Source organism: Podarcis muralis, chromosome 12 (assembly GCF_964188315.1).
Source record: "Podarcis muralis chromosome 12, rPodMur119.hap1.1, whole genome shotgun sequence".
NCBI classification, from domain to species: domain Eukaryota; kingdom Metazoa; phylum Chordata; class Lepidosauria; order Squamata; family Lacertidae; genus Podarcis; species Podarcis muralis.
The window spans coordinates 14,823,220-14,846,036 of NC_135666.1; the positions used below are offsets into that span (position 1 = coordinate 14,823,220).

The window sequence follows — 22,817 nt, forward strand, 5'->3', positions numbered from 1 at the left end:
TAAGTGCAAATTCAATTTCTCATACAAAATACTCAATTTTAAAAGAAATAAGCCATATCATTAATCATCTATGTGCTCAGGAGAATAAAAGGAGCGTTCCTTTGATCCTCACCAAACATGCCCCCCCCCCAAATATTAACTATGGGGCTGTTTGCCAAGAAACTGGTTTAGTGATCACTGAATGAAGTAGATAACATTAAATCAAGTTCTCAGCCACCAACCTTTACAAGATTGAACTTTTTGTTTACTGGGTGCTTGACTTTCCATTTTCCAAATAGTTATGCCTATCCCTTCTTATTTCTCACTATTCACAGGTTTCCTTTATGTTACTCTCTCTTTTTAGTCTTCCTGAACGCTGCAGTTAAGAATCTTTTTTTTTTTTAAATACAGAAGAAGGATAAGCAAAATGTGTATTTTTGCAGTGCACTGAACTGTCTATGAATGTAAAAATCTCTCCCAATAGAGGAAATTTCTTTATATTTTCCTAATCCAGTGCTGTAAAGTGGTGCATAAATATTCCAGGAATATTGAACAAGAAAAGGACAATTACTGTAAAACACCCTGTGATCCCGAGATATATAAACTTAATAAATAAAATAAAATTATATCCATCCCCTTTGACCCTGTTTCCAGTTAAGATTGTTTCCGGGGAGGAGAGGCTGACTATGGGCATTTGCATATGCATACAGATGTTTGTAAATAATCCTTTCTTTCCAACCAATGGCACTAATTACGTCTTTCAGTGTCTCTGTGCTGCAAACATATTTTGGAAAGATTACTCCTATGGTAAATATACTGCAGGCACCCTCCTGCTACTTGACAGAACTCAATTTATGGTTGCCACTGGTCTATGTGAATTCTGGCCAGTACCTATAAGGGTAATCCTGAAACATGCTGCTATGAGTAAGTCTACAAAGCTAGTTTCTAATCAATTTCATTTTGATGTTTTGCTGTGCTGGAAGATAGGAATGAACCAATGGGCTCAAATTACAACAGAAATGATTTAGACTAAACATAAGGAACTACTATGGATTCCTTTTTGTTACAGGTTTTTAAGCAGAACAATTTTTGATTTCCTGCATCAGAAGAGGGTTGGATTAGATGACCTTCTGAGATTGTTTCCAACTCTATAATCGTAATATTCTTAAAGTGCCCCTTGTACTAACCTAATAATGAAGACTTCAGCTTCCATCACAGATTACTGATAAATTTGATTACGCTTTAAATACAGTAAATGCATGATTCACAGTAGAATCTGGTAGTTTTGTCTTTGTTTACAGCTTTGTTTTTGCTTAGTTATAATAAGGTTTTAATGTTTACAATGCTACACTGATACGATCTTCGGTGTGCTGCCTCACAGACAAATAGATCAACACTCTGTGTCTTAATGCCTGGTAACAAGTAGTAAGATTACGTTCTGTGGCACAAAAAAATACATAGGAATGTCAATTTGTTACAGGTGACTATGTGACTCCATTTAACGTTGTGACTTTAAATGGAAAGGTGTATTAGCTTTACCTTCAGGGCTTTCTGAACAGCCGACTTCTTCAAGGCATCTGGATTATACTCTAATGGATTATGCTTTTAAATCAGAAGAAAATGAACATACAAAGGGTTAATAAGGCATGCAATGAAGCAGTTCTATGGTGGTTAAGTAAGGACAGGACAACAGGGGACCGGGGGGGACATTCTCGGAATGACGGGGAAACAACAAAATGATTATTTCAAAATAATACGACGAAGTCTTTTGTTCTCATTCTATCTTTAATTCCAGTATTCTAATTAGACACCCTTTCTTCCAGCAGGGCCAATATTCTTCTCCCTTATTATTCTCTTTTCAAAACAGTACGACGCAACATAAATTTCTTTTTTGAATTGGAGATGTACGAATAGGAGTGGATTTAAACAAGATTGGCCTCTGACCATTTCCATTAACATCTTCTCATTTTATGTTGGTAATAGCTGCATCACCCCAGAAGTGACTCAGGCAAGCTATTAAGAATTAAGCTACCAAGAAAAACTGCAATGCTACCAGCTGAATAGGAGAAGGGGCTTCAAAAGAAAGCAAACAGGTGTTCAGAGTGCCGTTTTCACCCCATGGGGTTTTGAAGCAGAACATAATATTTAATGGGAAAGTTCTGCTTTGAAAGCTCATGGCATTTGCTGTTCAGTAACATAAGCAACTCTGCAGTCATGCTGTAACCCAAAACAGGAAGAGAAAGTTAGATTGTTCCAGAAATAACTCTTTAAAAATTCAATTGCACAGGATTTTTTTCCTGTTTTCTGCGGGGGTGGAATAATCTGGTTGTTAGACACATACATTTGTCTCTGTTTCAGGGTACAGCATGAGTTTTGATGTGAAAGTCATGCATTGAAACAAAAACAAAAAACCAATCCCACAAACCTGTTGGAAAGAACTAGAAACGTGAGGTATACAGGACTGCAATGTTTTGTGTTCCTTCCTTCTTCAGGGGGGTAAGAGAGAGAATGGACATAGTTTCTTATCTCTGAATATAGCTCCTCAGAAAGAAATTTATTTCCCAGGGCCATAAGTAACCCAATAAGTACACTCAAGAACATGAAGTTCTTCTTGAAGCAATGGGTCAATTTGAGTCAGGAGCATTTCAAAGAGTTGTGTACATACCACACTCATGCTACTGGCAACCTGGGAAGGAGCCTTAAGAATCAAGAACTGACAACACAACGTGCAGGAACTTGGCCTGTTTCTATAAGCCACTTAGAATAGCTATGTGCACTATTATATAGACATAGCTGTCAACGTTTCCCTTTTTTTAAAGGGAAATTCCCTTATTCCGAATAGGATTCCTCGCAAGAAAAGGGAAAAGTTGACAGCTATGTATATAGACTGAAAGAAAAAAGTGGCCTATAAGGTTTAGAAACAACCCAAATAATTTTACATTGCATGTACCCGTAGGTCCCGTATTCTTTTTTCTATATGTGCTAATTCTTGATATGCAAGGTTCAGTCACTGATAGCTCTTGCTGCTTTAATTTTAGGGGTTCACGAATGTCACGAGTACGTTAAAAGTTTGCGATCCTGCTGAAATTTTGCCGTACTCTTATTTTTTAAAGAATCGTGTTAAGTTCAAGTGGGCACTTTAACTGAGAAGGCAGCGTTATCAGAATTAAATCAATGGGTTGTATAGGGGATTGCAGTTTGCATGCTGCTGCCATGCAAACTTTATAATGTCTGTGAAGGGAAAGGAGCCTTTAAAATTATCCAAACCAGGGAAGGGGGGTCAGCCACTTCTAAAGTAAAAAAGGGAAACACAAACTCCAGCTTAATTTGGCTCAAGTTGCTGTTAAAATTGGATTTTTTTTCTAGAGAAATCTTTGTCGGCTGTAACAAGCTATTCCCATCTAGGCCAACTTAACATGAAAGGGAAATTAGCACTTGGGAGACACAACATGTGGCACAACGTACAACAGAAATGGGGCTGAGAAAGCTATTGGCAGGATGTGAGATTATGAGCACCTTTATCCCATGTGTGAAATTTCCTCAGCACCACAGCCAAGGAGCCCTGGCATTACATGTGACTGTCACTACCCTGGATGAAAAAAAAAAACCCATATTGAATGTGCTTCTAAAGTAATTTTCAGAACCAGAACTAAAGCTGGGTTCTCAAAGGAAACTTAGAAGCAAACCCAATTTGGCAAACATCTGACTCAACACCAAATCAAGTTAGTATGGAGCTGGAGAATGTACACACAATCCTAAAATGTGATATTCACACCTAAGCTCAGTTCCACTGAAAGCCAGAATAGGGCCAGGGAAGAGATAAGTACCTATCCCCTCCAAGTAAGACTCATCTGCTTATAAAAAGTTATAAAATGTTACACCAGGTGCAAAACTGATGAGCTAAAGACTTATAAAATGAATGCAAACATCTAGGATCATTCAGATAGGAATAAAAGGACTCGAGGCCATTATTTATATGCCGCCCGTCTGACTGGTTGCCCCAGCCACTGTGGGTGGCTTCCAGCAAAATATAAAACCACAATAAACATCAAACATTAAAGACTTCCCTATACAGGGCTGCCTTCCAATGTCTTCTAAAAGTCATATAGTTGTTTATCTGTCTGACATCTGATGGGAGGGCATTCTACAGGGCAGGTGCCACTACCAAGAAGGCCCTCTGCCTGTTAGTGTAATAAATACACTAGCCTGACGGGGACTGACAAAAGAGGGGCAGAAAGTTGAATTTCTACATTGGGAATGGAGTGGGCTTGCCTCCTCGGTTTCCCAGCTGCACCTACAGCTACCAGGTTAGTGCTTAAATATAAGACTAGAATTAGCACACAAAGCACTGATGAATGATCCCCCAATATAAAGGAGTTTTGTGTGTGAATAGGCCATTGGAGTCACAATGACAACATCTGGGCCAACTAACTCCTCTTTTTTTAAAAAAAGTTTTGATTATGCGACTAAGAAATGGTCACAGCATTTCAAACTGCAGCCTATGAATGCATCTACAGGCTTTCTTGGGTTTAGAATCTAAATGTGTTACGTGAGTGTTTACCATCGTAGGGAGAAAACAGGTGTTTCGCTTTAAAAGCCCATGAGTTGAAAAGCATGTTAATTTTGACATCAACTGTCAATGCATTATTAGCATTCTAACCATAGTTGCCAAAACAGAAGTCATTATTTCCGACTGGTAGAAGCACTAATACTGCAGGGACCTTTTCTTAGTGACAAAAGGCCATTGGGGAATACGCTCCCTCCATCCCGCAGCACAGAACACAAAATTTACCATGTAACTTGGGGAACACACAACTAACTTTCTGTTTCATTGTGCAACTTGAACCAAATCTAGGAGATTCCAGGCCCTCGCGTACAACACACCACAAAACTTGCACTTAATTTTCCAAAGCATCACAAAAGAGGCTGGCTCTTAAAATCCACGACAGTTTCATTTCGCTGCAAGCAAACGTCTGCATTTCTTCTAAAGTACCCAGGGAGATTAACGAATAAACATGCTAATCTTTGAAAAGGCTAGTTTAAAATGAACAAAACATACCTAACAAACCGAGCTGATAAAACAGTTTGGAAATGCAATAACAACACTGCACACTTTAAAAAAGAAAGCCATGCGTGTGAACAAAAACTGCATGCTTCCACCATTCCACTATTAGGGTTAAGTGGGTTTAGTTGCACCAATCCACTCTGGCGGGTTAAAAGAAACAAAAGAGAGAGAATGTATAATACACATGTAACACCCGAGAACTCACAAATAGTGTTCTATAGAGTGAGGTAGTATTTTCACAAAAGACTAGTCCCGATGCTCTCCTCTCTTTTAAGTATCCACACCCAAAGTTTCCTTCGTAGATACTCTTTAGGAAGATGGAAATGGAAGAAGAAAGCAGAGGGTTGTGGCAGCATGAATGCACAAGCAGCTTTACCATTAGCACAGTTAAGGAAAACAGTCAAAGGTGTCTGGAATTGCAGACTGGCACCCACCAAAGGTACATGTGTCATCATTTTTGCCATTTGTTGGTCTCACCTCATTAACACAGCAAAGTAACTCCCGCCCCCCAATTGTTTGCATGCTTCCATCTACAGTACCACTTCAGCAAATCATAGGACCTTTTACTTACGCATCCTTCTGCAAACGTGTTTAATCGCATTTGTATGTTTCACTATAATTTACAAAGGGTGTTTTCATAATCCCAAACTGGCCCAATATCCGGCAATCATGTATTAATAAAATTAATACAGTAGAAGGAGAATCCCTAAACCATTTATCATCATCAAATCACTGTTTTGAAGCGTTTTAAAAAATAAAGGTGTGGGTGTGACTAAATCATTGGACAGATCCAAGTTCTATCTGGGCAAGAGAGAGGCTTCAATCTCTTCCAACAAAACTTTGAACACCTTTGTCAGATTACCGTGACCCTCTATGACAGGGATAGGAGACCAGTGATCCTTCCAAAGGGGGCTGGGGCCAATGGCAGCTGGATTCCAGCAACATCTGGATAGGTAGGTTCCTCATCCTTTCTCTATGGCTATACTCTTTGCTCAAGAGCTGTTCCCCCACCCTGATTACCTTACACATGTTTCTGATAGAGGAGACCCTTGAACGGTAAATTTGCAGGTAATATCACTTCCCCTACTGCTTAAACAAGTAGCACACCATCAAGTAAACTTCAATTATGCTATGAGATCCTGTAAAGTCATATGCACTATCCACCCAGTTACTTATTAATCTACATTGAACATCATGTCCCAATGCATTGGTTTATTTAAAAGTTTCACGTTTCTCCACGTAAAACTAAAAACTAAAAAAACCCCTTTAAACCTGTAATGGAAAGGAAATAGAAAAACGTGACCACATTTTATTTTTTTATAAAGACATTACACAACACTTTCCCAATCCCGGTCCCCCAAACACACCAGGAAAACCACCGCCAGCATTTTAGATTGAAACAAGTTACTTCTTTCGGTATCAATGATTGCAGAAAACGAAAATATTAGTGTAAAGATTGCACCTGGCAACCTTAATAACAGCACAGAAAATGTGTCGTTGAGAAAATTAACCTTTAAACATACTGATGCATAGCACTGTTTCAAGTGTAAGAAGCAAGTACTCCAAGACCAATATCCATTTCTTACTTTGTCTTTAAAATATCACCAGAGATTAGCAAATCTGGGCCATTCCAGAATTCACTTCTGAAATTTGGTCTGCATGGTAGAAAACAGGGAGCAGGCAGACTCAAGGTCCTTAATAAGTTTGCCATCTCTTCAAAAGGCAGATATGAATGGAGTCAAGAAGGAGCAGTCTTTAGGTAAAGGTAAAGGGACCCCTGACCATTAGGTCCAGTCGTGACCGACTCTGGGGTTGTGGTGCTCATCTTGCTTTATTGGCTGAGGGAGCCGGCGTACAGCTTCCGAGTCATGTGGCCAGAATGACTAAGCCGCTTCTGGTGAACCAGAGCAGCGCACGGAAACACCGTTTACCTTCCCGCCGGAGCGGTACCTATTCATCTACTTGCACTTTTGATGTGCTTTCGAACTGCTAGGTTGGCAGGAGCAGGGACCGAGCAACGGGAGCTCACCCCGTTGCAGGGATTCGAACCGCCAACCTTCTGATTGGCAAGACCTAGGCTCTGTGGTTTAACCCACAGCGCCACCTGCGTCCCCTTTAACTCAGCCTTAAAAAATGACCAAGTCTATTACTCATTAACAGAGCAAGGGAACAACCTACAATGGAAGAGCGTCTAATCTTGGGAGAGTAGCAGCTCCCAACTACCCAGCAGAAGTATACAGAAAAATAGCTGAAAGGCAACTGGATCTTGCTGCTCAGCTTCTCCTGCAGAAGATGGCACTGTCTGGTATATGCACAAACCTATCTTTGGGTCTTTGCAGCTTGTGGCTTCCAAGTGAAGCCTCCCTCCTGACAGAAGATACAGGTGCAGCTTGTTTTCTTCATTTTTCACATCCCCGTTTTGGAAATGTTCCTTGAAAATCATCACTCCTTAAGAGCAGCACTATGGGCTCATTTTTTTAAAAAAAGCAATTCCTTGTCTTTGTAATTTCTCTTTTCATTCAGGGTTCCCTTTGTGCCTGAGAAGACCTCGTAAGACATACAGCCTAAATCAGGGAATTCTCTTATAAGGAATAATGGTATTAAGTTACGCACATCAAATGGTTGGCCTTGATCCAAATAAGTATAGGCAGGAGATCTGCACTTGCAGAATTATGGGTTTTTTTGTTCTGAAGCAAGTAGAGCCTATACTACTTTATAGGAGCTGCTATTTGGAAGAAGTAAACAAAAGCTTTGTTTTATGTGCATACTCCCATGTTCACAAAACGGTGGCCAACTCCAAACAATGCCATCATAAAACAAGGAGTATAATCCTACATATGCTCGCTCAGCTACAGCCTGGGTCTCTGATTTTTTTTTTATTTTACTTTTTTGCTCCGTGATTCAAAAGATCTTCCCTTCACAGAAGCAGAGTTTCACTCAGCACAACTCTCCTTCTATTCATGGAACAAAAGTCAGGACCCAAACCAACCAGTCTTACTATGCATACCTAAGACTGCAGCCCTAACCGTAGAAAAGCACAGATATAAGCCCCCAAAGTATCCATTCTTGAATCCAAGTGAATATACTTCTATTGGGCTTGGCACACTTTTCATAGGACTGCTCGTGCGTTTTCCTGCAAGGCTACAACTTTAATCAAAATCTTTTATAAGTTCTGAAAATGCAATTGGTAGACCAGCGACGCAAACAGACTCAGTCGCAATGTGTGTTTACTATAAAAAGATGCTAATGTTGCAGAATGCAGATGAAAATGTAATTAAAAACGTGGCATAATGTGAGTTAGTGAGGCAAAGTGGCTTAGTAATAAGCAATGTGTGACAGAATAAAAAATGGGAATCACTCGAAGAGAAATACCATTACCGCAAAGAGACTTACTGGCAGATTTCTTGCGGAATCCAAATAGAGAATAAGCAATGCTGACGACAGGCCATCATTGGCTTGATCTTTATCAGCTCGAATGCTTTTTAGAACCTAAAGTAAGAGAGGCAGAATTTAAAAGAAATGTTCAAGTTAATTACCATATTTTCCCGTGTACAGTGGTACCTCAGGCTACATACGCTTCAGGTTACAGACTCCGCTAAGCCAGAAATAGTGCTTCAGGTTAAGAACTTTGCTTCAGGATGAGAACAGAAATTGTGCTCCGGCGGCGCGGCAGCAGCAGGAAGCCCCATTAGCTAAAGTGGTGCTTCAGGTTAAGAACAGTTTCAGGTTAAGAATGGACCTCCAGAACGAATTAAGTTCTTAACCCAAGGTACCACTGTATAAGACTAGGTTTTTTCCTAAAAAATAATGTCCAAAGTTGGGGGCATCTTATACACCGATAGATCTCCCCCCATTTTCTTAAATCCGAGTCCCCCAAAATAAGGGGCATCTTATACATAGGGGCGTCTTATAGACAGGAAAATATGGTATATTGCGGGGGGGGGGGGGGCTCTGTTGGAATGCCATGGTAAGACATGCACAAGTAACTGTGCGACTCAGAATCACACACGCCTCCATCCACCTCCGACATGGCTGAAGGAGGGTTCAGAACCATTTTTCTTTCTGCTTTCTGCTTTACCTGAACCAGGGACTGTGTTTAGCATATACTCTGAATCAACTCAAGCCAACTCTAAACCATGGCTTCTGTAGCTAGCATCTGTATACCATGATCCTAGTTTGGAGAAAACAGCAAGCCACAGTTTACGTAAAACAGAAAGTTAAAGCTTCTTAAGTCCTCTTCCTAGCTGCATGGAAGCCTGAGGGTCATTGTGGTTCTTGCACATGCAATAACAAACCATTGTTTATCAAGCAATATGACTTATGTGCGTGTATAGACCCAGGTCTTCGTTCTTATCTATATTGAGCCCTGTTTAAAGCTGTGAGACCATGTATTAAAAAGATAAAACAAAATACCTGATCAAGATTCTCTGCAGTAGGCATCAATGTGAGCCATTCTAGTTTTAAATGCAATCTTCCTTTGGAAACTTCATCCAAAGTAAACCACTGTAGGCAAAGTAAATAAAAGATTGTGAGAGGCAAAGCCATCCACTAATGTGATATTATAGATTCCTGTTTCATGACATACTACTGGTACTTTGTGAAATGGTGCACTGACATAGCATAATGAAACTAACCAACAAAAACAGCTAAGTCAACATGATTGCCATTTATCTTTTACATTCAATCCATGCTCTAACACAACAATAAAAATGGCTTCATGTTAAGACATTGTACAAACACTTCCTTACAAAAAACATTTTAACCAACGACTATCAGTGACTTCCACATGCTGTGACCATTCATGCCACAATTCTACGACTTCGGAATGTCTGCCATCATAATAAATTGACACAGAGGTTCCACAGAAACGGTGTTATAAAAATGTAGAAATCTGTTGCAGAGGGAGGCTGCAATCTTGGAAGGAAGGTCCATCAAATCTTTCAACATTTGAATCTGAAGTGTGATTAAGCACCGTAGGCTGACTACCTCAGGGTATGAGCCCTGGTACACTCTTCCCACCAAAGAGCTGGTAGAGACTTACCTCATCTAAATGGCGCTCCTTTTCGACCTCAATTAGGTCTATCATTAGACTAGGAGAAAAACACATTAGAATAATATCATTATCTCTTCTGTAAGTCGTATTGTTGGAGGGATCAATGAAGTATTAAAAAGGATAGTGGGTTAATCTAATTATATTTATGCTATCCTTATGATAATTTGTTGTTGCTTATTAAGTTTGTATACCGCCTTTCATCTGAAGATCACAGGGCGGTTCACAACATAAAAATACAAAATGAGAACACAAAATAAATAATACAGGCGGGGACCATTTTGTGCAGGGGTTCTGGTCCTTACCCCCATGCAATCCCTTCCTGGGTCCAAAAGGTTATGTGTCAATTGGACATGCACAAAATGGCCGCAGCCTATAATAAAACAAACCAATGACCCCACTCCCACAAGCACAGTTTAAAGGTCATAGAATGCCAAAGGCCTGGTTATAGAGAAACGTTTTCACCAGGCACCTAAAGTATAGAAAGAAGGCACCCCAGGCGAGCCCCTCTAGGGAGATCATTCCACAAACGGGGAGCTACCACAGAAAAGGCCCGTTCTCGTGTTGCCACCCTCCAGACCTCTCATGGAGAAAGCACACAAAAAAGTGCCTCAGATGATGACTGCAGAGTCTGGGTTGGTTCATATTGGGAAAAGAGGTCCATAAAGAATGAGAACAGCATCTAAGTTCTCATGGGGCAAGAAAGGAATTGGTAAGGATATATAAAGCAAAGGGTGACTGCTTGTTAAGAGCTTTGAAGAAAATTGCCACATTTGCAATTGTTGTGGAAAAGACATAAATTAGGTCCTTGAACTGTGATAACATGGTGTTCTGGGGCAAACAACAGAGCATGGCTTCCATGAGGGCACATATGAGCTTTTTATGATTTATTCCTCAGGCAACGTATCAGGCAGCTAAAGCCAGATATATGTTACAATAGTAAAATCAATAGAGCATAAGAATTAGGTAGGAACATATTGTTACTTCTAACACTTACAACATCTATTTCTTTTCAGCGTGTAGGTATTTTTAAAATGCCATGCATGCATTATCATGGCATTTTGAAAAGGCAACTGTTCTGTGTATATGCCAATACTGCATTTGGAGATATTAACTATTTTTCTTCAAGTTCTGCCGAGTTCAGCTTTCCCTCCCCTTTCATTTACAGTTGTACCTCCGGTTACATACGCTTCAGGTTACAGACTCCGCTAACCCAGAAATAGTACCTCGGGTTAAGAACTTTGTTTCAGGATGAGAACAGAAATTGCATGACGATGGCGCAGCAGAAGGCCCCATTAGCTAAAGTGGCACCTCAGGTTAAGAACAGTTTCAGGTTAAGAATGGCCCTCCGGAACAAATTAAGTTCTTAACCCGAGGTACCACCGTATAGAAAGAGGGATTCTGGCAGTCGCAGGCAAAGAGAAAACAAGGACTAAAAAATACTTAAAACACAGGAAGCATGGAATTTTATCTATTAACATGCAAATCAGAAGAAAGTACAAAAACAACTATTTTTTGCCAATATCATAAATGTATCTTGCTTGGATTTACCTTCCCAGGAAGTCATCCTTGTCTGGGTCTTCATCAAAGAGCTCAATCTCCAATTCCTGTCCTGGGTGCTCATACACTAAGGCCTGCAAATAAAGTAGTGAATAAGGTAACCTATTCAGCACAAATATCTGACATGGCTTTTAATGTGTCTACATTATACAAAATACCTATCACTACAGAATTATGTATAAGTAGAGAAATGCAGGATATGCACAGGTCTGATTACAAGGATGCTGATAAACCAATAGGATTTATTACTACCATAGAGATAAAAATGAATAACAAAAGAAAACTCTTTTACATCCTCACCTTTTTAGAATGATTTTTTTTTTACACAGTTTAACTTCAAAACGAAGTGGCTTAGCACCACCACCCAGAAATTAACCATTGTGAATGGGTTGTATTTAAGTTTTTCTCAGAGTAGAGCCACTGAATTTAATGGTGCTAAGTTAGTCTTGTCTATTATTATTATTATTATTATTATTATTATTATTATTATTATTATTATTATTACTATCATCATTGTTCACACAGCACCAAACTATGGCTTGGCATTATACCTGAACTAATCTGTTGTGCTGACAGCTGCAGTAGTCCATATACCAGCAGCAGAAAAGACACACAAGGTGATTATCTCTCCATATAAGAAAGATGTATACGGAATTAGCCCTCAAAGGCTCTATTTTAATGCCGTTTGAAGACTGGGTACCGATATCGAACAGCAATTTTAAATTTTGTACCTCATAAACTTCGTTCCACTTTGGGTTGAGATTTTCTTTGATGACTTTGCTTTGGAAAATTTGATTACCCACACGAATGATTCCGTACGGGTCAGACTTCCCTTTAACAATTCCCTTCAGGTAAGTATCTTTTCCCTCAAGATCCTGAGCTTCAATGAAGTGTATCCTTAGTACACCCTGTCAAGATGCAAGAAATAGTTATCCATCATATAGTTTTCAACAATAAAGTATCAACACAAATTCTTTCCACTGCAGGATGACTGACCATTAACTTGACTGGATCAATCCTTATCAATCTCTGGTCACAGGATTGCTCTGGGTTACCTGCATAGTACCGCAAGTCTACATAGTAGATTCTATTCTAAGGGCATGTATCTATGACTGGATGGTATGTTCTGCCAATTTATGACAGAACAGAAAGCAAATTCATTATTATTTTGGATTATATTTCTTTAATCTTGATTTGGAGCATAATGCATAGCATAGCAGTACTAGATTCCAAAGAGTTGTTAAAGCCAGTTCTCCCCCCCCCCCCCGGGGAAACGCAGGGGGACGCATATCTCTAAACATTTGTGAATCTAAGTTTGGCCTCATTGAGGGGCAGTATTTCAGTATGATTAGGAAAATGAGAATACCTCTAAAAAAATTAAGAAAAAAAGCACTGGTTAAAGCTAAGCAGGTACAGACTTGATCAGTCACCTGGTCTGCACTCAGTCTCAAGATTTAAGTATCTGTGAAAAACTGCCTGTTCCTGTTAGTTTCTCTGGTTATCCAGAACATTCCAGAAGTAATTTTGGTCTATTTTTTCCACATATGAACTTGTGATAATGCTGCATTAGATTTTGTACTGCTTCATCATTTCAGAATTTTACCCAAAAATAAGCATTAAGTTATACAAATGGAAAAACCTGAGTTATGGAAATGAAGAGTCATTAAAATACTTTTGTTCAAATATTGTCCATGACAGGGAAGGAAATTCCTAGCTTCACCTTGGAAGGCTAAACCCACCTGAAGTTACTGTCATATGCTCAGCATCCAGATTTTTAGGGTCTTCACAAATAGTGTTTATCAAACTTTCACGAATCAGAATGGTTCTGCAAAGGTTACTCAAATAATACTGAGTTCACACTGTATTCTTTTATAATTTTATGCTAAAATTCTTACCTTTGGTATGGGGAAGCGCAACTGAGCAATCTGTACCTCACTGACGAGAGGAACAGTGATCCTGTTTGGAAGCACCAGGTAATTGGATATGATGTCTGATATTATAGTGTCTGATAAACCGCTATTGGGAAGAAAATGGAGAAGTTATTTTAAGACATCTTGCCTTAGTTGCACTTTTGACACACCTTCACTATTTAAACAGTTATTACATTTGCTGAAGCCACAGTTATTTATGCTTCTGTTAACATTGCAGGCTAAGGAATTTCAACTCCGGAGTGTAAATAAATTTCAGGCGAACTGCCAACACAATTTCTCTTCCAACATTTCTTCATCTTCTAATTAAAAAGTGACAACCAGATTTATAGAGCGTACAGCAAATCTACCTATATATGCAGGCTGCAGAAATATTTTTTCAGCCCCATGTTGGTGTTGGTTAAAATTCTGGGCTAGTTCCGTGGACTTCTTAAAATTCTTGGATTTTCCCTTTCATCTACATTCAATTTTGTAAGAAAGGGTATATATAGAACTGACCCAAATAGCAAGATCATATGACCTGATTGGCTAAAGTCATTTCAGTTAGGACTCCTGGCTTTTTGTTTTGTTTTAATGAAGTCTGGAGGAAATCTATCTATCTATCTATCTATCTATCTATCTATCTATCTATCTATCTATCTCCATGTTGTGTGGTATTAGAACTCCTCCTACAAATTATCCTTTCACCCTGAACCATTTCCATAAGTGCAATTTGACAGACCAGGTGCTATTTGCTTTCAGTGTCTATGCCAGATTTTTGTCAACCCTTGACCAAGACACTCTGCATAAGACCCCATCCATCATCCCAAGACACCCTTCTAGGGGTCTACCTCCTCACAACATGAGGTACAAAGGCTCTTGTCAATGGGATCCCTGCTTTGAATTAGTTCCCGCAACAACTGCCTTGACACCAGCCCTGCTTCCTTGGGTCAGGGAATGCTATACATTTGAATTTACTACATTTGCATTATCATCAGTCTATCCCTAGAGGTACCGTATTAACTCGAGTCTAATGCGCCATCGAATCTAATGCGCACCTCAGTTTTCAGAACCTTGAAACCAAAAAAGATATTGCTGGCAAATGCAGATGTGCCATCAAATCTAATATGCACCTCAATTTTTGCAACCTAATTTGGCCAAAAGAGGTGAGCATTAGATTCAAGTAAATACCACCACTTAGAGAGCCTACATCCACCACATAGAGAGCCTACAATGATGCCAAAATGGAAACACTGAAGTTTCCAGAGTTTACGACGTGGATCCCAAGCACTGTTACCTTCAATGGCCACAAGATGGAAACAGTAGCTCAGAATAAGGGGCAGGAATAAGAGGCTTTGTATAAACATTATTCATTCTTCTCTGGGTTGCCTTAATTGTTTACTATAAAATACCGTTGAATAGAAAATAAGGCCCATTACTCCAAGTTATTGTTTTATACATCATATATTGATGAAACTGATGATAGCTTAAAGTAATCAACATACAAAAGTTAATTACCGTATTTTTTGCTCTATAAGACTCACTTTTTCCCTCCTAAAAAGTAAGGGGAACTGTGTGTGCATCTTATGGAGTGAATGCAGGCTGCACAGCTATCCAGAAGCCAGAACAGCAAGAGGGATTGCTGCTTTCACTGCGCAGTGATCCCTCTTGCTGTTCTGGCTTCTGAGATTCAGAATATATTTTTCTTGTTTTCCTCCTCCAAAATCTAGGTGCGTCTTGTGGTCTAGTGAGTCTTATAGAGCGAAAAATATGGTACTTTGCTTTTCTAAGGGGTAAAGGTAAAGGGACCCCTGACCATTAGGTCCAGTCATGACCGACTCTGGGGTTGCGGCGCTCATCTCGCTTTATTGGCCGAGGGAGCCGGCGTACAGCTTCCGGGTCATGTGGCCAGCATGACTAAGCCACTTCTGGCGAACCAGAGCAGTACACAGAAACGCCGTTTACCTTCCTGCCGGAGTGGTACCTATTTATCTACTTGCACTTTGACGTGCTTTTGAACTGCTAGGTTGGCAGGAGCAGGAACCAAGCAACGGGAGCTCACCTCGTCGCGGGGATTCGAACCGCCGACTTCTGATTGGCAAGTCCTAGGCTCTGTGGTTTAACCCACAGCGAAACAGCACATGACATGCACCACTAAGGTGACTGAACTTGGAGCTTGTGAGCATGTGGAAGCCACACAGTAACGAACTGATCCAAGCTCAAAGAATCACAGTAATGTAGAGCTGGAAGGGACACTGAGGGTCATCTAGTCCAACCCCCTGCAATGCAGGAATCTTTTGCCCAACATCGGGCTCGAACTCACAACCTTGAGATTAAGAGTCTCATGCTCTGAGGCTGAGTTATCCCAGGTCACACAGTTTGCTATGTCAGTGCAAACAACACCAGGGAGGAAGTCAAAGCAGCTTCCACAAGTACAGCAGCCTTAAGGTATCAGCACATACGTGGACATTTGTCAATCTTCTTCTGTAATAATTTTTTGAGAGGGCAGGCAGATGCTATGGGTAGTCTACATGTGACAAATAGGTACTAATGTTGTACACCACCCACTCTGATCAGGAATCAGAATTTTTCAGAACATCAGTATAAAATATTACAGTCTACAGTACTGCGGCAGGCAGGCAGGCAAACAGTGGAAAAGAGTCAACAGTGGGAAATGGCCATGCCTTTCATCATCCAACCAGTTTATATAGCCATTTTTCAAAACTATGAAGCTTACAGAGAAGCTGAATGCCAGATAAGGGAAAGAAAAGAGAATGTGTGAGTCTCATGTGACATTATTAAATGATGGTGAGAACAGTAGATTGAGGCTTAAATTGATTGGAGGAGCATATTCTCTCTGTGAAAACAACTGACAGGTGTGCAATCCTCGTAATGTTTCATCTAGCCTTGCAGCTAGAGCTCTTCCGAACTTAGACTTTCACATTTTTACTGTGGTATCCAAGAAAACATTTGAGCCCTATTGATATCAGTACAGATCAAATGAACACCATGGTGTTTTAAATTTTATATGAGGAGGGAAGCTAGTTTGCAGCACTGTGTTTGGAAGTTTTGCAAAAAAACAATTGCACCTTACTCAAAGGAACAGAAGTAGAATACAGCCATACTACCTTAAGACTTGGATTCATTGAAATCATACAAAGTCATTAGCTTATTTGTATCTTCTCTCTCTGCTAGGAAGTTACACAATATTTAATGCTTTGAGCCAACTGTCAATTTAAAAACAGTTTAAAAGGCTTTTAACAAGTTAGCCAGCACTTTCGTTTTGAAAATGTAAAAAAGAAATGAAGAAAATCTTTAAATACAATTTCGGGGGGGGGGGGGGACAGAAGCCTTCCTGCTGGGAGTAATTGATACAGATATATCTAAAGATGATAAAAAAATATTTTTGTATGTCATGGCGGCAGCTAGAACCTTGATCGCAAAAAACTGGGGGGAAAGAGACAATTCCAACCAAAAAAGAGTGGCAAGACAAACTATTTAGTTATGCTGAATTAGCAAGGATGACAGATGTGATCAGGGGCCACAGCAAGCAAAAATTTCAAAAAGATTGGGAAAAATACAATGAATATTTGAAAAAGCAATGCCCACATATTACTGCTTGGACTTGTTTTAATTAACTTCTGCAAACTGATATATGATTAGAAAAAAAGATAATTAAAGAGAATTACAAAGAGAGATAATAAGTAGACAAACGGAAACTGATTACTAAGGTTGATATCAGACCCGTATAGAAGACGAAGGAAGTCAACGAAGAAAATGGATATGAAATTTGGTTACATATATCATTTTTGAGATATGTGTTTATTTTAATCACTATTTTCTTTTTCTTCTCTTTTTCTTTTTTGTAATTTTTTTTGTTTTGTGTATTAACATCTTTTTATTATAATTTTATCACTTTTTATGTTTAATTGTTATATGTTTGTATGTCAAGTTTATCTGTCAGAATACAAATTAAAAAATTGAATTTAAAAAATTGTAAAAAAGAAAGCAAAAAAAGATTTTCACAGAGGACAATTACTCTGGATTTGTGGGTGTTCAAGGTAGCTAGTCACTTCCTAAAAATGAGTTGATATGAACAATCCCAGTGTGACTGCGAAATAAAAGATTTCCAGGGGTCGGAGAGATGGAATCAATATCCAACCAGCGAGTGGGCAGGCTCCCACAAAAGCCAGCTGTGCTTTAGTGCAGGGGTAGGCAACCTAAGGCCCGGGGGCCAGATGCGGCCCAATCGCCTTCTAAATCTGGCCCACGGACGGTCCGGGAATCGGCACGTTTTTACATGAGTAGCATGTGTCCTTTCATTTAAAATGCATCTCTGGGTTATTTGTGGGGCCTGCCTGGTGTTTTTACATGAGCAGAATGTGTGCTTTTATTTAAAACGCATCTCTGGGTTATTTGTGGGGCACAGGAATTCATTCATTCCCACCCCCAATATAGTCCGGCCCACCACATGGTCTGAGGGACGGTGGACCGGTCCACAGCTGGAAAAGGTTGCTGACCCCTGCTTTAGTGCGAGGATCTGCTGACTCAAGAGCACCATACTGCCACAACGCAGTGAGTAATTACGCAAGCACCTCTGCAGGTGCTAGCAGATGCTTAGTGCGGCACAGCAGGACAAACTGGGGCACCAACATGCCCAACCAGTGGAAATGGCCACATGACTGCAAGTTATAATTAGAGTCTGCGATGAACTTTTGCCGTAAGTTTTTTTTAAAGGAAACCTACATTTTGCAACCCCACCCCAATTAATTTCGTGACGAGGCAAGAAAAAAAGCAGCAAAAAAAAAAGCTGGCATAGTCTCTCTCTCTCTCAAAAGTACTGTAATAAAGCAACCTTAATAATTTCTTACTGCATTTGGAGACAGCAATAAGAAACAAAGATACTCAGTTATGCCTGAAAGTTTTAGAGAGAAGCTTGTCACAAGAAGCTTGTCCCAAATTGAGAGCTCAAGAAAGAGAGAGAAATTAATCAACAGTAAGCATAGGATTTCAGAGTTTACAGTACTGGGTGGAGCTTTACAAGTTAGCCTCAAATATGCACCACCTCAAGTCTGGGACTTCTCTTGACTGCAACAAAAGTAGACTGACTGCATTCTTTCCTTTGAATGGGCAAGCCAAATATAGCTAGAATGCTAGCAGTTTTTTTCCTGCATAGAAACACCTTGTTTTCTTCCAGATGTTATACTGCTGCAAATTACAAACGATGCTATTCACCAGAAAACTCACAGCAAAGCAAAGTTAACCTTTGCCACCTATAATTTTGCAACTCTTCTGGCTGGTTTTGGAAGTCAAAACAAACTGTACAAGATGCAGTTCGCAGCTTGCAAAACAGCTAGCTTGGGTCTTTAGGAGCATTTCCAACTCCCCACATGTACTTTCCTTACCCATGTCTGCAAGCCTTTTTGTGCCGTTCCATTTGCAAATTCTTATCAACTACTGCTGTTTGTCTTTAAAAAATCATAAAAAACCCTACATGCATGCACACTGAAAAAGCTAAAAGCCAGAACATTTGTCAATTCCTCTTCTTCCAAAGTTTTCAAGAGATCACTGAGGGCTATGGTTAAGGACTGCCCAATCCCAATGTTTAGATGTAGTATGTGTATCAACTCAATCACATTGACAGTTTCCCAAAAAGTATAGCAGAGACCAGATGGAACACAAACACTTATTTATTTAGAATTATCTTGTGTAATTATGCACAAACGCACACTAAAACACTTATTAAAAAAAAAATAGTTTCACATTCAATTTTTGGCTTACTTTAGTCCTGGAATATCCAGAAGATTGGTCAGTCCTGTCCAGTTAATTTCCAAAAGCTGAAGACAGGAAAAAAACAACAATTTAAAATGTTGCCCAGCACTTAAGAAACAGAACAAAGGGTCATACATTCTGATAGCCGTAAGGATAACAGAATCACGGAATTATAGAGTTGGACAGGAACACGAAGGTCCTGAAATATTTTTCCCCCAAAGTGCGGCTTGAACCCACAACTCTGCGATTAAGAGTTTCATGCTCTATTGACTGAGCTATCCCAGAAGCTAGATGGCAGGAAGCAATCAGTTTAACACTAACACACATGCAAATTTCAGCCAAAATATGAAATTAAGGAAAGCATTTGTTTTAGCCCCTTTATGAGTACTGTCCAACATCAGGAAGGATACAATACAAACTATTTATACCTACAGATTAAGAACATCAGGATGACCCTCAGAATAGTTACTTGCATAAAACATGCTAGGCTGCTATTCTAAAAAGAAATTTACTGTGGAAATCATTACCATTAGAAATCAAACAGGCCGACTCTTAAAAGTGAAGTGTGTTAAGGAACGTAGCTTAACGGCTACAAAAACAGTTGCTAAATTTATTGCAAGATTACGTAACATTGCACATTAAGAAATAATGCACATTAGTAACATAATGTCGGCTCTAGTTTTCTCTCATTATAAAAGAGGGTATCTTATACTGTAACTGTGGCATGTTTGCAACCCTCCCTAGCCATTGGCTGCACTATGATATCACAGAACAGACTAAAAGTCATGAGGAAAACAGTCAACTCAGCAAAGAGCCAAGCTTTTCACACATACACACACCCCACACCTAAGCCTTCTTGGAGAACTTCTGAAATCATTCTTTTAATTGCCGTATTTTCCCATCTAAAAGACGCCCCCATGTATAAGACGCCCCCTATTTTTGCGGCAACAACCAATCGCCAGTCCACCCTTGGCACTATGCGTGTATAAGACGCCCCCTAATTTTTGACATTATTTTTTAGGGGGAAAACCTAGTCTTATACAGTGGTACCTCGCAAGATGAATGCCTCGCAAGACAAAAAACTCGCTAGACGAAAGGGTTTTTTGTTTTTTGAGCTGCTTCGCAAGATGATTTTCCCTATGGGCTTGCTTCGCAAGATGGAAACGTCTTGCAAGTTTGTTTCCTTTTTCTTAACACTGTTAATACAGTTGCGACTTGACTTCGAGGAGCAACTCATAGCACGCGGTGTGGTAGCCTTTTTTGAGGTTTTTAAAGACTTTGGTGATTTTTGAAGCTTTTCCAAAACTTTCCCGACACCGTGCTTTGCAAGACGAAAAAAATCGCAAGGCGACAAAACTCGTGGAACGAATTAATTTCGTCTTGCGAGGCACCACTGTACAGGGGGAAATATGGTATTGATTATACAGAACAATTTATCAGAGCAAGCCTAGAACTTTGGCACGCCTATGAGAGCCCCCTGCCAACGAACCTCCTTGCAGGCAAGGTTGGCTCCACCATTCGAAAGTGTGAGGTGGCTGCCTCAGGTAGCAGATACTGGAGCAGGCAATGGCAGCCCCCACATCCCAGCCATTTCAGTATTCCTGAGCCGGTGCCCTGGCAATGCCAATGTGTTGGCATGCTGCTGGCCTGGCCTGGTTGTTCTCCCGGCAAGTCACAGACAGCACTGTTTACAAAGGCTCCTGACTGTCTGAGCAAGTGGAGAAGCCGCCAGTCCAGGCCACAACACTTCAGCAAGCATACTGCTGCACAAGCACTGCGCTGCTCCTGCAAAGATGCTGGAAGTGCTGCTGCAGCATTGCAGCTGTTGTTGGAGCAGGCAGCCAGCGAGGTGTTAGAATACAGAGGTGTGTTCCACAAGGGGAAATGTGCCAACCTTGTAGCTGCCAAACTTTTCTTCCTTTCAGCTGCCCGCCTGCCCACCCCACCCCATCTGCCCTGAGCAGCATGGTTTGGGATTTGACAGTCCTTCAGCCATAGATTCCCATTCCTCCACCCCCATGTTTGCACTTTTAAATCGTGACTGGGAATAATTGCTCAATTCTGCTTCTCTTTTTTGTGGTTTAGTCCCCCCCCGCCCTTGGCTCCACATCTACGGTAATAAAATTCTTTGTTACTAGCTCACTGCGAAAGATCACATAGTACTGCCAAAGGACTGCTAGCGAAACGTGGCACTAGCAGGTAAAAAGGATGCCTCAAACTTGCCAAGTGCACCAGTCTGCATTAAACTTTAAACACAGTTGTGGAGATGGTAGGGAGTTTACTTAGAAATCACTTATCTTTGTGCCTTTGTTTTAATCTCCCACTATAGAATTGCATCACTCTTCCACAAGGCTGTCAGTTTTGTTTGTTTTTTGCTAAATGACAATACTCTCTTGCTACAAAGCACCTCTGGCATATGTATAATAATAACAATAACAATATCATTATTTATTTTCCACCCGTCTGGCTGGGTTCCCCCAGCCACTCTGGGAGGCTTCCAACAAAAGATTAAAAATACATTAAAACATCAGTAATTAAAAACTTCCCTAAACAGGGCTGCCGTCAGACACATGCCTACACATACATATGTGTGTGTGTGCACGCACATACACACATATACATATACATATACATATACATACACACACACACACACACACACACACACACATTTAGTATATTGAAACTTCCACGATAGATGAATCTATTAGAAACAGGAGGTCTCGAAGACCCACAGACCAAGAGATTAGACACAGACGTTTCAAAAAAAGTATTACTTTCAAGTTCTTGGGGTTTTTAAAGTGTATTTCTGCTTTAAAAATGTGTTATATGGTCCCAAGAATGAAGGTAAATGATGCAGCAACTTTGTTGAAGCCAAGCAAGTGTGTCTCAATGCCTTGATCAGAGACCACCTGGGAGCCCTATGGATGCTGCCTTGAGTCTCACAAAAGAATTGCAGCATTTAAATGTAATATGCATCAAGCTCTGGTACTGAAGAGACTCCTTGCTGTCCCACTGGTTTTTGTTCAGAAGCACTGCACAGCAGACCGTGGCCTCTTTAATATTTTACACAGGATGCACACAGACATTTTAACAGATTTCTCAAATTTAATATACCCAGGCTTGGGAACAGCTAAAATACAGGGGGCATAATCAATAAAAGACATCCAAGTGTTCTAGATTAGATTAATATTGCTTCAAGAGGAAAAACAAAGGTCTACTCCTATAAAAAATAAAAATCTACTCAGGTCAAAATGTCCGAAGCTTCAAAGATAAAGCTACCTGACAGAAAAGAGCATTGCTTTTTTCCCCCCTCTGAAAATAAATAAATAAATAAAGACTCATAGGGCAGAAGAACCAGTTCAGTGACCCTTTAAAATAATCTTCAAGCAGGTATTTGCAAGAACAAGGCAGAGTTACTGTGCCCCTTTTGATTAGTATGTGTAACATTTTTTAAATTTTTTTGTGGGGAGGGAGGGAGGGA

General features: G+C 40.0%; 1 protein-coding gene across 4 annotated transcripts in view; it reads right to left on the reverse strand.

The window, feature by feature from the left end:
- Positions 1-22,817, reverse strand: part of ESYT2 (extended synaptotagmin 2) — a 69,255-nt gene that overhangs the window by 14,920 nt on the left and 31,518 nt on the right. Inside the window, exons 7-15 of one of the 4 annotated variants that reach the window (XM_028750857.2) lie at positions 19,343-19,398; positions 13,550-13,670; positions 12,386-12,562; positions 11,646-11,728; positions 10,086-10,134; positions 9,458-9,547; positions 8,438-8,533; positions 5,250-5,351; positions 1,519-1,581 (exon numbers count right to left, since the gene is read on the reverse strand). In XM_028750857.2, coding sequence (XP_028606690.2) covers positions 1,519-1,581; positions 5,250-5,351; positions 8,438-8,533; positions 9,458-9,547; positions 10,086-10,134; positions 11,646-11,728; positions 12,386-12,562; positions 13,550-13,670; positions 19,343-19,398 — 837 coding nt within the window. The remainder of the gene's footprint in view (positions 1-1,518; positions 1,582-5,249; positions 5,352-8,437; positions 8,534-9,457; positions 9,548-10,085; positions 10,135-11,645; positions 11,729-12,385; positions 12,563-13,549; positions 13,671-19,342; positions 19,399-22,817) is intronic. The other 3 variants (XM_028750858.2, XM_028750859.2, XM_028750860.2) reach the window with 3 other exon arrangements.